Source organism: Poecilia formosa, unplaced genomic scaffold (assembly GCF_000485575.1).
Source record: "Poecilia formosa unplaced genomic scaffold, Poecilia_formosa-5.1.2 Scaffold433, whole genome shotgun sequence".
In the NCBI taxonomy this organism is placed as follows: domain Eukaryota; kingdom Metazoa; phylum Chordata; class Actinopteri; order Cyprinodontiformes; family Poeciliidae; genus Poecilia; species Poecilia formosa.
Window position 1 is genome coordinate 54,555 of NW_006800372.1, and position 13,215 is coordinate 67,769.

The window sequence follows — 13,215 nt, forward strand, 5'->3', positions numbered from 1 at the left end:
TATCAGCGCAGCTACTGTATGGCTAGCTCGTTGTTACTGTCTCTTACTCTGCAGTTGTGGAGTCACATTGTCTGGGTTCATGAGTGCCTCCAGCGATGAGGCACGAGAACTGCCTGCCTCACCTCGAATCTGTTCTCTGCTGTTTATGTTCGCTTCTCATCACACGAATCATGTTACACACAAAGTTGATTACAATGAAAATACAGTACATTAAATACATAAGCTAAATCATGGAAAATAGGTTCATACATTAAATGTTTTTAACTATTTTATTGGCGACGTGCAGATAGGAAGAGCATGCTCTCATAGAATAGCAACCGGTTCAGTTAGCGAGAGGTTGCGCAATCCCAGGTGAGGCTCAGCTCACTGCTGCCTCACCAGCTTTGCCTCCAAGCATTTGAATGGGAAAATGCGAAAATTCTGCAATTTTGAAGGGAAAAAAAATCTGATTTGGTTAAATTAAATGAAAAATAGGTACTTTGTAGTACAAACCACAGGGTGAAAATATCTTTATAAATGATTTTATTACTTTATATTATTTTTCCATGATGACAGGTGAGGCTCTGCCTCCCCTGACTGCATGTCACTGCTCTACACCTAAAAGCAAAGATAAGAAAGACTGGACATTACATTCTGCAGTAGTGTTAAGACAGTTTTCACTGTGTAATAATGCAAATTGAGGTATATTTGGTGTTTAAACAATTAAAATATGTAATTACAGGCAGTGGGAGTCTGAAGGATGTTAGCTTGTGAGCGGCTGTGGTCCTTAAAATTTTAGGATTGTTGTTGACTTCTTTCAGCAACATGCTGTCTGTTTTCAGGGTGAACTTGCTTGGCTAGTCACCAGGGTGTATTGAAAGTTTATTTTGATGAGTTTCTCCTTAAAAAGACTTTATGTACAGTGGACCAGCTAATTCTGTCTTTTAGACCTGTTTAAATCCTTTGCCAGGTTCACACACTGCTATAATTTTTAAAACATACTGTATGTTTGAGTCAGATTTTGACTCCAATAAAACCCAACTTTCTTTAGACACCCAAGCTAAAGCAAATACTCACAATTGAACGGTTGCCTTCACATCCTTAATATTTAGAGCTGACCAACAAAGGAGACACACAGCAGTAAAGACAACGTGTAGACATACGAGTAGGCGATGTTGAAACCAGTCAGGTTGTATGCGGCGTCACTGAAGAAGTGAAGCAAGGCATACCCGGACGTCGTCACCACCTCGGGTACCGACTCCTTCTCTTTCGCCTCCGGCACCACCAAACCACTGAGTGAGACCCAACAAAGAAATTCAGACCGCTCAATATCAATAATGAATAATAAAAAGATGTTTTGAAGTGTTGTTTTATTTTGTAAACTCTAGCTTTAAAAAGCACACCACTCCCAGAGGTTCAGGATGAAAGGAAAATCAACTAAACCAATTGAGGTCCCTATTGAAATGATGACAGTGTTTAGCTCGAAACAAAACCCTGCTGCGTTGCAGAGGCACAACGGATTTATCATTTTGTTTGATGATGTTGTTCCTCTGAGGATTGACAGCATTTATTTGTTTGGCCTGTCACTTTTAATATAGTCAGTGCACTGCACTACTGTACCCTTACTAGACTCGGTCTATAATAATAATAAATAATAACAATAATAGTATATTTTAAAAAATATCATTATATATTGTGAAACCAAAATAATCTTCGGAGAAAAAAAAATGTAATTTACATTTTTAATCATACACAGGCAGTAATTCAATAAATCTTGGTTTGGAAAAGTTTGCTTTTTTTCTTCAAATGAACTAAATCAATGATTGGTCAGAAGCAATCTGGAAGGGGGAAAATACTTTTTTACAGTCCTGTAGGTGATAATGTCAATGTTTGTACAATTAGATGTTCTTATTTTTAAAACTTTTCACATAGGAGAGAAAATTGCCTTCTAAATAGAGGTAAGTAAAAAGCAGGCGGTAGGTAAATTATTGTGGCACTGCTATAGATAAGGAATGTGGGACATAATAAATGGCTGCCCTCATGTTTGCTGGTTACAAAAACAAAAAAAGGCAAAGCTTCCTAAAAAGTTTAAGTAGCATTCAGGGATAATGTGAGTAGTTGCTGTATTTTCTCTCCATTACTGCCACATTGTGGAATGGCTGCAATTATGAGGCCCATTATTTGGGAATATGTTGCCTGCGAGAGTTCAGGTTTACAGGGTTAATAAAGAGGTGGCGAATGTTTCCCCAGACATTTCCCTATCTCCTCCCTCACACGCTGCGCCTTTTCACAGCAGCAGGCACTTACCTGAACACACCAATCAAGGGGGCATAAATGGAGTCACCGTCATAGACATACATGTGGTCCCAGCTGCACTCTGTGGCAAAGTGATTGAAGCGCAGCCGGAGCGCTGCATTAGGGCTAGGACAGAGCACACAAAAATATTTAGGAACAACAAAAAGCAGCCGATGAATATATATCTCACGGATGCTTCATATTCTTCTCTCTTAAGGAATCCATAGTTTTTGTAACATCCATACCATGTAAACTGTCTCCTCAGGGACTCGAGCTGAGACAGGTTTTTAGACATTTTGAATTCCTAGTGAAGTGTGACCTTGTTTTTTTTTTTTTATAATGCGGCTGGTATATTTTCAAAAGGTATGGCTCATATAATTTCATTGAACCCTGGTACAAGTGGAAACACAGGGCTGGAGTTAGGCCTGTCACCATAAACAGTTTTACAGGGCAATATATTGTCCCTGAAATTATTGCAATAATGATGATATTATCGTTTTGAGACTCATCCATCCAACCATCCTTCCATCTTCTTCCGCTTATCCAGGGTCGGGTCGCGGGGGTAACAGCCTAAGAAGGGAGGCCCAAACTTCCCTGTCCCCAGCCACTTGTTCCAGCTCCTCCGGGGAAATCCCAAGGCATTCCCAGGCCAACCAAGAAAGGTGGAGTCAACTGGTAGTGAGTTGGCTGCACAACCAGAGCCAACTCACTACCAGATAGTGGTCAGTGCACAGCTCCGACCCTCTCTTCCCCCAAGGGTCCAAGACATGTGGTCACAGATCTGATGAAACAATGACAAAGTCGATCATCGAACTGCGGCCTAGGGTGTCCTGGCACCAAATGCACATATGGACACCCTTATCCCTGAACATGGTGTTCATTATGGACAATTCGTGATGAGCACAAAAGTTCAACAGAACACCACTCGAGTTCAGATCAGGAGGGCCATTCCTCCCAACCACGCCCCTCCAGGTCTCATTGTCATTGTCCACGTGAGCGTTGAAGTCCCCCAGTAGAACAAGGAAGTCCCGAGTAGGGGCACTCTCCAGTAACCCCTCCAAGGATCCCAAAAAGGGTGGGTAATCTGAGCTGTTGTTTGGCGCGTAAGCACTGAACAACAGTCAGAACTCATTCCCCCACCCGTAGGCAGAGGGAGGCTACCCTCTTGTTCACTGGGGTAAACCCCAATGTACAGACACTGAGATGGGGGGGCGACAAGTATGTCTACTCCTGCCATGGCGTCCGCTATTTGCGGATGATGTGGTCCTATTGGTCGTGATCTACGAGATTAAGCAAACTACATGAACAAACTTACATATGAAAATTATTACAGTCAGTTTACTTTATCATGCAATTAATTATTTTATTGCTTATTGTGATATTTCTTCTTGGTAACACCTGAAGAAGAAACGACTGGTTCAAAGCAAGAAACACTATGAGTTTTTCAGTTGAATTCACTTCCTGTTTCCCTCTACTGGAGAAAAGCTGGGTTAATCCTGTACAGCCTCTGATCTACTAAAGAAACATCCCTGATCCTGACTATAACCTGGAGGCTGGGGAAATAAGGATTAACACTGCTGTTAAAAACAAACAAAACAAAAAACAGTAAAAGAGTAAAGCATCAGTAGTTGTGAACATAAGGAAAAAGTTGGAGGAGCAGCTAATAAAAGAAATTCTCTAAAATGCTAGTATTTTTTTGACTCCAGAGGGGAATTGTATTATTTTACAGATAAGTTTGCAACTTTTTCTCTACAGAACGTGTTTAATTGTAAAGATGGTTCTTAAAAGGTCTATTGAGAACAAAGTCCAGGCCTGTTTTTAGTCCCAGGCTGTTAACAAAGTTTACCTTTATAAAAACCAAACCAAATATGTCCTTTATTATTACTCTTCATGCTGTTGATTTAAGGTAAGGTAAGGTAAGGTAAGGTAATTTTATTTATTTAGCACATTTTCAGCAACCAGGCAATTCAAAGTGCTTTACATGAATTAAATTAAAAGTTAACAGATGGGAAAACCCCATTAGATATATGAAATAAAGTTTCACATTGGGCTTTGGTGGATTTTGGTGGCAGAATATCACAACAAGGAATGAATCTAGACTTGCAGGACTTTTACTCTAAACACTTAGTGAACACTAGGTACACTCAGCTGGTTCTATGAGTGAAGCAGCTCAACAGCTTCACTCATAAACACTGTTTAATGGTAATAAAGCTCTCTTATCAGGAGTACTCAAGTCAGATATAAACTGGTTTTACACCAAGTAGAAACAGTTGGTTTAAACTTGATAGCAGAAATAACAACAATAATAAAAGATTAATACTTACTATCCTTCTATTAGCCAAGTGCATTTGGTCTTGTACTTATAGTTAACTGGACCATCTGAGAGAGAACCCGACAGGTCGGTTAACCTGCAGAGGAGAAAAAGAACAACAGAGATTGGTGGTTTAATAACAACACGGATCAGGAATGAGACGGGATCCAAATCAAACCAAGGTGGTCGTGAATTTTCTCTGGCCTAGCTAACCTTGAGTCAATGCTTGCTTTTGCCACGACTGGATCAAATGTTGCAGAGGACTTCAGGGAGGTCATAAAAGCACCAAGCAATCTGTTCTGACTTGCAGGTTCATCTTATGCTGACCCGACGCATTACTTTCTCATGTAGTGTCTGAATTAGAAACAAATCAGCAAAGTGCAGGAGCTTTTCACTTTGCTCACCAAAGAAATGCAATAAAAAAAGGTCAAAGAGATAAAAATCTGGCAAAAAATCAAGATTTTTCTTTACATAAATGGAACCAAATGATATTTGCATTTTCATTGCAAATGTGTGCAAATCTTTTCTGTATTCTGCTAATATCGAAAAAACACAATCTGCTGTTGCTGTGTTTCCATTAAATGAGAAATTAAGGGTGTTTTCACACCAAATAGTCCAGTAGACTCGGTTTGATTGGGAACTGAAATTGCAACATTTACTACATTTTAAGAACTGTAGTTCGCATTCACACTGTACAAACGACCCAAACTAACTGAAAAACCTGTTCCCCCCATCGCCTGTGGTGGCGCTGCACCAAGAACTACAGAAGGAATCGACACAATACCTCTGAAGAAGACCAGCGCAACTTCCTTCTTCACAAAAAGTAAACAAAAAAGGAGCAGTGTTAGATTTTAGTGTTAGATTTTGTTAGATTTTAACCTAGATTAGGACAAGTGTTAGGTTGTAGGATTTCTTCATTGATATGCATTACTGGTTTGGACATCGCCTGTTAGACGCTAACACTAGCAACGCTCCTGCAGGCACCATTACTACAGGCACCATTACTACGCGGTGAGTCTGTCCACTAAACCAGGCTGTTCCAATATGGGATGAGTAATTTCTACTATCAGTAATATTGTGTCTACCAGAGGATTCCTCTGGTCATTATCTTTCATTAGAGCCCTCATTGATGACTGTATGTTGAAACACTGAGGAGTTACAGTCATTTGAAGTTTGTATAGCAGATGTTGTCCAAGTGTGCCATTTGGAGACTCCAAATGGAGAATGATGGCACACTTGGACAACACCTGTACATCCTCAAAAATAAACATGTCCAAAATAACATTTCTTTTTTGTGCTATTTTGATCAGTCTTGAAATCCACAAGCAGAATACTTTATTCTACAGATTTATTGTATTTTCCAGTCCATACATTCAACATTCAATGTGCATTTGCAAGAAATATAAATGAAAAATCTGGGTGGAGCAACATTATTCAATTTTTTTGAGTTACAAATGTAATAGCTACAAACTACTTACAGTTAAAGTATTTTTGACTGCAAAATTAGAAATTTTAGCTTGTCATCTTCATAAAGAGACCAAGCTTTTATATGTTCTCCAAACTGTTCAAGAACAGCAGCTGATTTAATTTGGGTATACCTTTTCAGCCGTTTTTGGTGATTTCGGGGGTGAGGATTAAGGGGTTAAGGTCCAGTGCACTGCCAGGAAGCACTAATGAATCTGCTGCTGCACTTAGAAGAAGTCAGAGATCTAGAAATGCACCAATGTGATTGACAGGTTTTGTAAGATAAAGTGAAAATGTATGTAAATCACTACTGTTCAAACTGGTATTAGTGTTCTATAAGACAAATAAAGATATACTACTGTTCTGCTAAAGTAAAATACAGTAAAAATAAAGAGGTTTAAATGTTCATACTATAAAGCTTATGATTAACAGTGAAACTGGTAATTTTATTCTAATGCTGACATTAATTTAATGTACTGTTGCAGCCTTATCTAATGTGGTTCGTAAACTTTTCAGATTACTGTTGGCTTGCTGAAATGGTAATTTTACAAACTTAGCTTTCTGCTGTGAGTTATACAGTGCAAATGTTACATGTAAGTAATTGCTTCAGGAAAAGGGAAAATGTTATGTTCTGTTATTGCATGAAAAGGACAGAAGGGGGAGCTCTGAATATATATATGTGACAAAATATGCTGTATGTGGAGAAGAAGAGGAGAACACAAGAGAGTAAAGAGAGTACTGAAGCTGAGCTACATCTGATCCTGCTTATTTTCCACTATTTCAATATAGCAACATGTTGAGAAAATAAATTTAAAATAAGCTAGTTTTAAAACTTAACATGTCTTGATTCAAATGGCCTGAATTGTGGTTTTAAATCAGTAACTTATTCTGGCCTATTGACCGTTATTTTACTTGTAGTTACAGCAGATGGTTTGCTAGGATCGTTTGAACTGCCTTTTGTCTGTGGGAAAACAATACAGTGGAAGTTGTAACTTTTCACACTCATCTGTGAAAGGCCGTAAACACGGCAGGGGTTTCTAGCTTCAGATAAAGGGTCAGAGATAGCTCCTGGTTGGATGAGCAAAGATACGCCTTGTTTGAATAAATTAAAAGAAAGGAAGATAAAACTTTCTACACAGAAGTAACAAATCAGATTTGCTCTTGCAACTCTCCAAAGATGTCTTTGCACGTCTTTGCTTTTCTTCTTCTTTCCATTTATGTCAGGTAAATGAATGTATGTCTCCGTTGTTCTGCAGTTTCTGGTGTAAGTTTGTGCATTGTCTTACTTCTGAGTTTATGCATCGTCTTATATTGGATTAAACTCTGTAATTCTGTGACGTCAACACACATTGTTGTTTTCCTTGTGGCCACACGTGGCTCGCCGAGAGGACCTGGGATCCAGAGGAAGAGAGAGAGCCAAACTTTTTCCAAAATTAACTTAGAATTTTCTTCCTTAACAAACACCACAACAGATAGCTGAAAAGTTACCGGGTTTATCATCTACTGTAGTAATTTCCCTCCAACTCCTCTCCTTATCATTTCTATTGATATTTCTTGTACGAAATGCTGAATAAACATCCATGATGTTTCCACCGGACTCTCGGTTGAGCCATATCATCAGTTTGGGATGCCTCCCTGTGCTTACATCACAGCGCTTTCTGATTGGCTAACTGTCACATTCAAACGCCAACAAGCGTTTTTACCCCAGCGTGTGGGGTTTTTACCAGACAGGTAAAAACCCCACACGCTGAGATAATCAGGCAAAGACAACCCAACATGTTGAATATACCCGATTTTAGATTGGAGCAGTCCTGATGTTCTACGTAACACACCACACACACTAGGATGATCGGTTACAATTATTGCAGCAACAATCTCGTAAGGGGAAAATTGGGGCAAAAAATTTAAAATTGTGCCATGTGAACAAGGCTTTAGCGGGCACACCAACATGCAGAAGCCTTGTCTGACGGTTCACAAAATAACAATACTAATGTGTGTGTTGATAACTATAGGGAAAATAGATCTATCATAGCACCCTCAGTAAAATGCTTAGCTCCCCCTTAGCACCGGAAAATAAAAATTCTGGAGCCATCACTTCTGGCATCAGATCTGATGGAAAATAGTGTTGGATGATGCACGCAGTAATTGGAGCATTGCAGACCGCTGACGATTCCCTGCAATTGCATCTTTAACTATCCAACCAAGATAGAAGATACAAGCTAAAATCTTTTATTAGCAGAAAAGTTGTGTACTACACATGGTAAAGAGGTCAGAGGTGCAGAATAAAATGAAAGAGTAAAAAGAGAATCCTATTTGAGCAACTTAGAGTTTGACTGTCTTGGGTTTATTCTGTCAGTATTTCTGATACCTTCTTTCCCACGAATACTCGATCTTGTGAGTTCGGTGGTCTGTAGACAGACCACTGACTCAGAGCCTATATGTCAGGAATAAAACCAAATTGAAGCATGAAGAGTCGGACAAAAGTGGTGTGTCTTGGCTTTAATAGGTTGGAAAAACTCACAGGCTATTGAAGGACAGTTGAAGTTTTTCTAATGTCTTAAGGGTCTCCTCTGGTGTTTTCTGTCAAGCCTTCAAACAATGGCATGAAGGGGCATAGCACTGATTAATTTGCCTCAACCCAGGTAGGAGACACAGCGACCATGTGGAGAAAGGTGTTCTGGTCAGTCCAAAACAGGCAAAATGTTGTGTGATGGTGTGTGTATTTTCTCAGAAGGTAGGGGGCAACACATATTCATGCTTTTTAAGATGTTGATATGCTTCTTTTCTTCCCATTTAGAAAAAACATATTCTAGTTTACTGATGAACATTCACTATGTTCTCACATAGAACCATTGAATTTAAAGAGTTTTTATCTACTGTATAAAACGGCAGGCCATGTTCTGTTAGCTGTTTTATCTGTACCATTGAAGGACTGTAATGTGTAATTTTCTCTTTTTAATATCCAACTGGGACTTTGTGACTTTCAACTCAAGCTTCTCTCATCACCCACTGTGAATGCTTTTATGCCTTAGTGTTTGTCCTTGATTCACCCCGACAGGAGGTTTTAAGATTCACCTCATCCTCTGACAACACTCCCAGGCAGCTTTCTCCTGTCAGGACATTTACTGATTGGAGTCTTGTGTTCTCTGTTCTGTAACTCCTCTATCTGTGATGGAGCTATTCTTCTCTCCCTCAGTGAGTCTGATGTATTGATTCTCTAATGGTCTGCTCGCTTTTATTCGCCCTGATACCACTTTGAAATCAACTCATTGATTTCCTCAGTTTTTTTTTATTATTCACAGACTCCTGCTCTGCCCTTTAAGAAAAAAAATGTACTTTAGTTGCTGCAGTGCATAGAAACCACAGAATGAAGATGTTCTTTCAGTGTTGGCAAGCAATTTATTGGCACTTAGCAAATTCACAAGCCTAATGATCTATGTTTACGCTTTATAGTTTAACTCAGAATGCATTCAAAAAGTGAGAGATTTGGGTATGTTTCTTCATGTCATGTAATTTCCAGACAAAGATTTAAATGCAAACAATCAGAGCTTGTCTGAACTGACTACAAACAAAGAGGAAGAGCTTCTGGTCTTTAAAAGCTTAATGACTCTTTATTGATTCTCATGTTTAGATCCATTATTGACTAACAGCTGAATAGTGAATTATGGATATGGCATCTGTCCGTCTAATCATTCGTCCATTCATGGTCAGGTAGCAGAAATAACAGGTCAAGGAGGAATTCCCAGCTTTCCCAGAATCTACCAGACATTCATGTTCTCGATGAGTTAGCACTGCAGGTTAAGGTTTACCACATTCCTAATTAGGAACCCTTTTGGTTTTTCTGATCGTTTAGCCTACTTCATGTTGTCAGGGAGGTTCTGTGTGACTGATTTTTTTTCATTGTTATTCTACAGGTCTGACCTGAGTCTGAGTTAGTTTGAATAAAAAGAAAGCAAAAACAGATGTGACTTCCGGTGGAGCGAATGACCGCGTAGGACACGTCTAGCTGAGCTCCCGCAACAACTAGAAATAATTGCTATTTTAGGCACATTATTGTTAGTTTTCTACTCCTTTTCGGTGTGTTTTTTTGTCCACTATAACCTGTCTCATGTCTCTGCATTTTTCTCGACCAAAAGGTCTCCAAAAGTCAAATCGTCTGCACAGCAACAGAGGCCTGCTTCTCATGCTACATCCCCGTCTCGTGATGACTCTCCTTCCTGCCCGGATGAACTTGCTGACGGTTCTCCTTCCTTGGCCTTTAAGTCCGAGCTGCTATCGGCTCTCAGGGTTGAAATGGCACTTATTTTCTAGACCGAACTCCAAGCAGCTCTTACTGAAAACTTGTGTATAAAAGTTGAGCTCTTAGCAGTGAAGTCGGAATTAACTAGCAACATTACAACCGTTCAGCTGGACGTGAAGGTCTTGAAGGACACCGTGGGCGAGTTGGAGACATAATGCTCATCATGCACCGACGATATCACTACCCTACAGGCTAAGGTGGAGAAGCTGTCCACGGATTTGAAAAGATTAGACAATAAATGTGATGACCTGGAGGCCAGATCTCGTCGCAACAATTTGCGGCTGATAGGCATTTCAGAGGATTTTTCCACCTCATCTACAGTTATTTCCACTTTGCTTCAGGAGGCTTTTCAGTTGGAGAAGGACCCCTTGGTGGACCGTGCCCATCGTACTCTCCAACCAAAGCCGAAACCTGGAGAGCAACCTAGTCCTATAGTTGTTCGCCTGCACTATCATTTGGACTGTGTGGACATACTGCGCTGAGCTAGGACCCAGCAGCAGATCATGATTGGAGACACATGCTTCTCTGTTTTCCCTGACTCACGCCGAGGACGGCTTGTGGCCACGCTGCCTTTAATGATGTCCGCTGTCAGCTTTGCGAGATCCCAGGGATCCATTTTGGACTGCTCTATCCAGCGTGACTTCGAGTCACGCACAATGGTACGGAGAAGGAGTTTAATTCACCAGAAGAGGCCAGCGTCTTCATCAAGTCGCTCAAGACATAAGAGAACTTTGCAAAGGTACACAGCTTTGAATAAGGAGCTACGTGTTAAATTCACTGATTATTATTATTATTCTCTTTGCTTCACTGAGCTTGTGTTCTCTTTTTGTAATTAACATTTTGTAGTTCGTTATATTTTGGTCTCAACCAGATGTCCCATAGTGATGAATGTTGTTGAGCTTGCGGGAGCTCAAACTGCAGCTTTTCTACTACTACGTTGCTAAAAACCGTAAGCATCCAATCTAGGGATCTGACTCCTTTTGGAGTCTGCACTGTGTTCTCCATTGTTTGGGGATGGGGTCGTTGTAAGTGCTGCGGGGAGGGAAGTGGCAGGGGGTGGTTGTTCACTTTATTAGGGTTCTTGTTTTTTTACTCGCCATTATTTTGTTTTTCTTTTTTTCTCTTTTGCTCCCTTTTTTTGTGGTGGTGGGGGGCGGCACACCATATTCAGTTTTCTTGTCCCTTCTTTTGCAATAGACTTGAAATATGTCTACTAATGATAATAATGTGAATATCCCACAAACTGGGTCTTCTGTGAGATTTTTGAGCTGGAACATTAAAGGTATGGGCAGCCCACTTAAGAGAGCAAGGATTTTTGCCCATTTGAAACGTCTTAAAGCTGACCTAGTGTTTTTAGCGGAAACCCATATGCGCACCAAAGATCAGGTCAGGCTAAAATGTCCTTGGGCTTCTGATGTATTTCATTCAAATTTAAATTCTAAAGCCGGGGGGGGGGGGTTGCTATTTTAGATGGTAAATCAATTCAGTTTTCAGCTTCTAAAATTATATCAGATAAAAATGGCAGATACCTAATTGTCTCTAGTACTTTATTCATGTGCCAATTCTGTTAGTGAATATACATGCCCCCAACTTTGATGATCCAAACTTTATGAATAAGCTATTTGAATCTCTTCCTTCTTTAGATAATAATCTCCTTATAGTAGGCGGAGATATGAATTGTGTCATTGATCCCAATTTAGATCGGTCTGACGCACGCAGATTGGTCCCTTCATTAATGTCTAGATCACTCTCAGATTTCATGTCAAAAAATGGATGTGTTGATCCTTGGAGAAAATTTTACAATCCCCAAACCAAGAAATTTTCTTTTTCCCACTTGCATCGGTCTTTCTCTCTTATTGATTATTTTTTTGTCGACACCAAGCTAATTCCAAATGTTCTGTTAATTATCACCCTATTGTTATTTCTGATCATGCCTCTCTTTCATTAGATTGCTTTTCAACATTGGTTTGTCACACCTTGGAGATTCAACTCTTTACTTATTTCAGATGAAAGGTTCAATACATTTATCGCAGCTCAAATTTTTGATTTTATTGCAATAAATCAGAATGAGAGTAATCCAATTTCATATTCTTTACTTTGGGAATCACTAAAAGCGTTCTTACAAGGACAAATTATCTCATATTCTGCCCATTTGAAAAAGACGCGTAAAGCGAAATTGCTAGAACTTAGCGCTACTATTACTTATCTGGATCGACAAATTGCCATTTCCCCCTCCTCAAGTTTACTTAAACAACGGGTTGATTTACAGACTGAATTTGATTTTTTTATTACCACCAATGATGCCGAGCGACTTCTCTCACAATCACACTCCACTTATTATGAACATGGTGATAAGGCTATCCGACTTCTCACTCACTAGCTTCGTTGTCAGGCAGCTTCGCATATGATCCCACAGATAATGGACTTGTCAGGCACTTTGCATCAGGATCCCGCTACTATTAATTCAGTTTTTCAGTCATTTTATTCTTTGTTGTTTAAATCTGATTTTCCTGCTAATCCCACTGAAATGAATCAGTTTCTTGACAGTCTCAGGTTCCCTGTGATAAACTCAAATGTTGCTAAGGAACTTGATTTGCCTTTAACCATGGAGTAGATTGTTGCTGCCATGAAAAACATGCAAAGCAACAAAGCTCCCGGTCCAGATGGCTTCCCTGTTGAAATTATTTTAAAAATTCCAGAACAAGCTCTCCCCAATACTCCATGCGGTATACAAGGAGTCATTACAAAAGGGCAGTCCCCCCCATACTTCTCAATCCTCTATAAGTCTCCTCTTAAAAAAAGATAAAGATCCATATATTTGTAGCTCATACAGACCTCTTTCTTTAATAAATGTAGATGCTAAGAT

At 39.7% G+C, this 13,215-nt stretch overlaps 1 protein-coding gene across 6 annotated transcripts in view; it reads right to left on the reverse strand.

Annotated features, from left to right (window-relative positions):
- The window catches only part of LOC103155519 (attractin-like protein 1), a 128,996-nt gene that overhangs the window by 43,041 nt on the left and 72,740 nt on the right, over nucleotides 1-13,215 (reverse strand). For 4 of the 6 annotated variants that reach the window (XM_016663633.1, XM_016663631.1, XM_007577230.2 and 1 more), the window contains exons 2-4: nucleotides 4,599-4,682; nucleotides 2,287-2,400; nucleotides 1,143-1,271 (exon numbers count right to left, since the gene is read on the reverse strand). In XM_016663633.1, coding sequence (XP_016519119.1) covers nucleotides 1,143-1,271; nucleotides 2,287-2,400; nucleotides 4,599-4,682 — 327 coding nt within the window. Of the gene's footprint in view, nucleotides 1-1,142; nucleotides 1,272-2,286; nucleotides 2,401-2,519; nucleotides 2,950-4,598; nucleotides 4,683-13,215 lie in introns of those variants that run through there. The other 2 variants (XM_016663630.1, XM_016663632.1) reach the window with 2 other exon arrangements.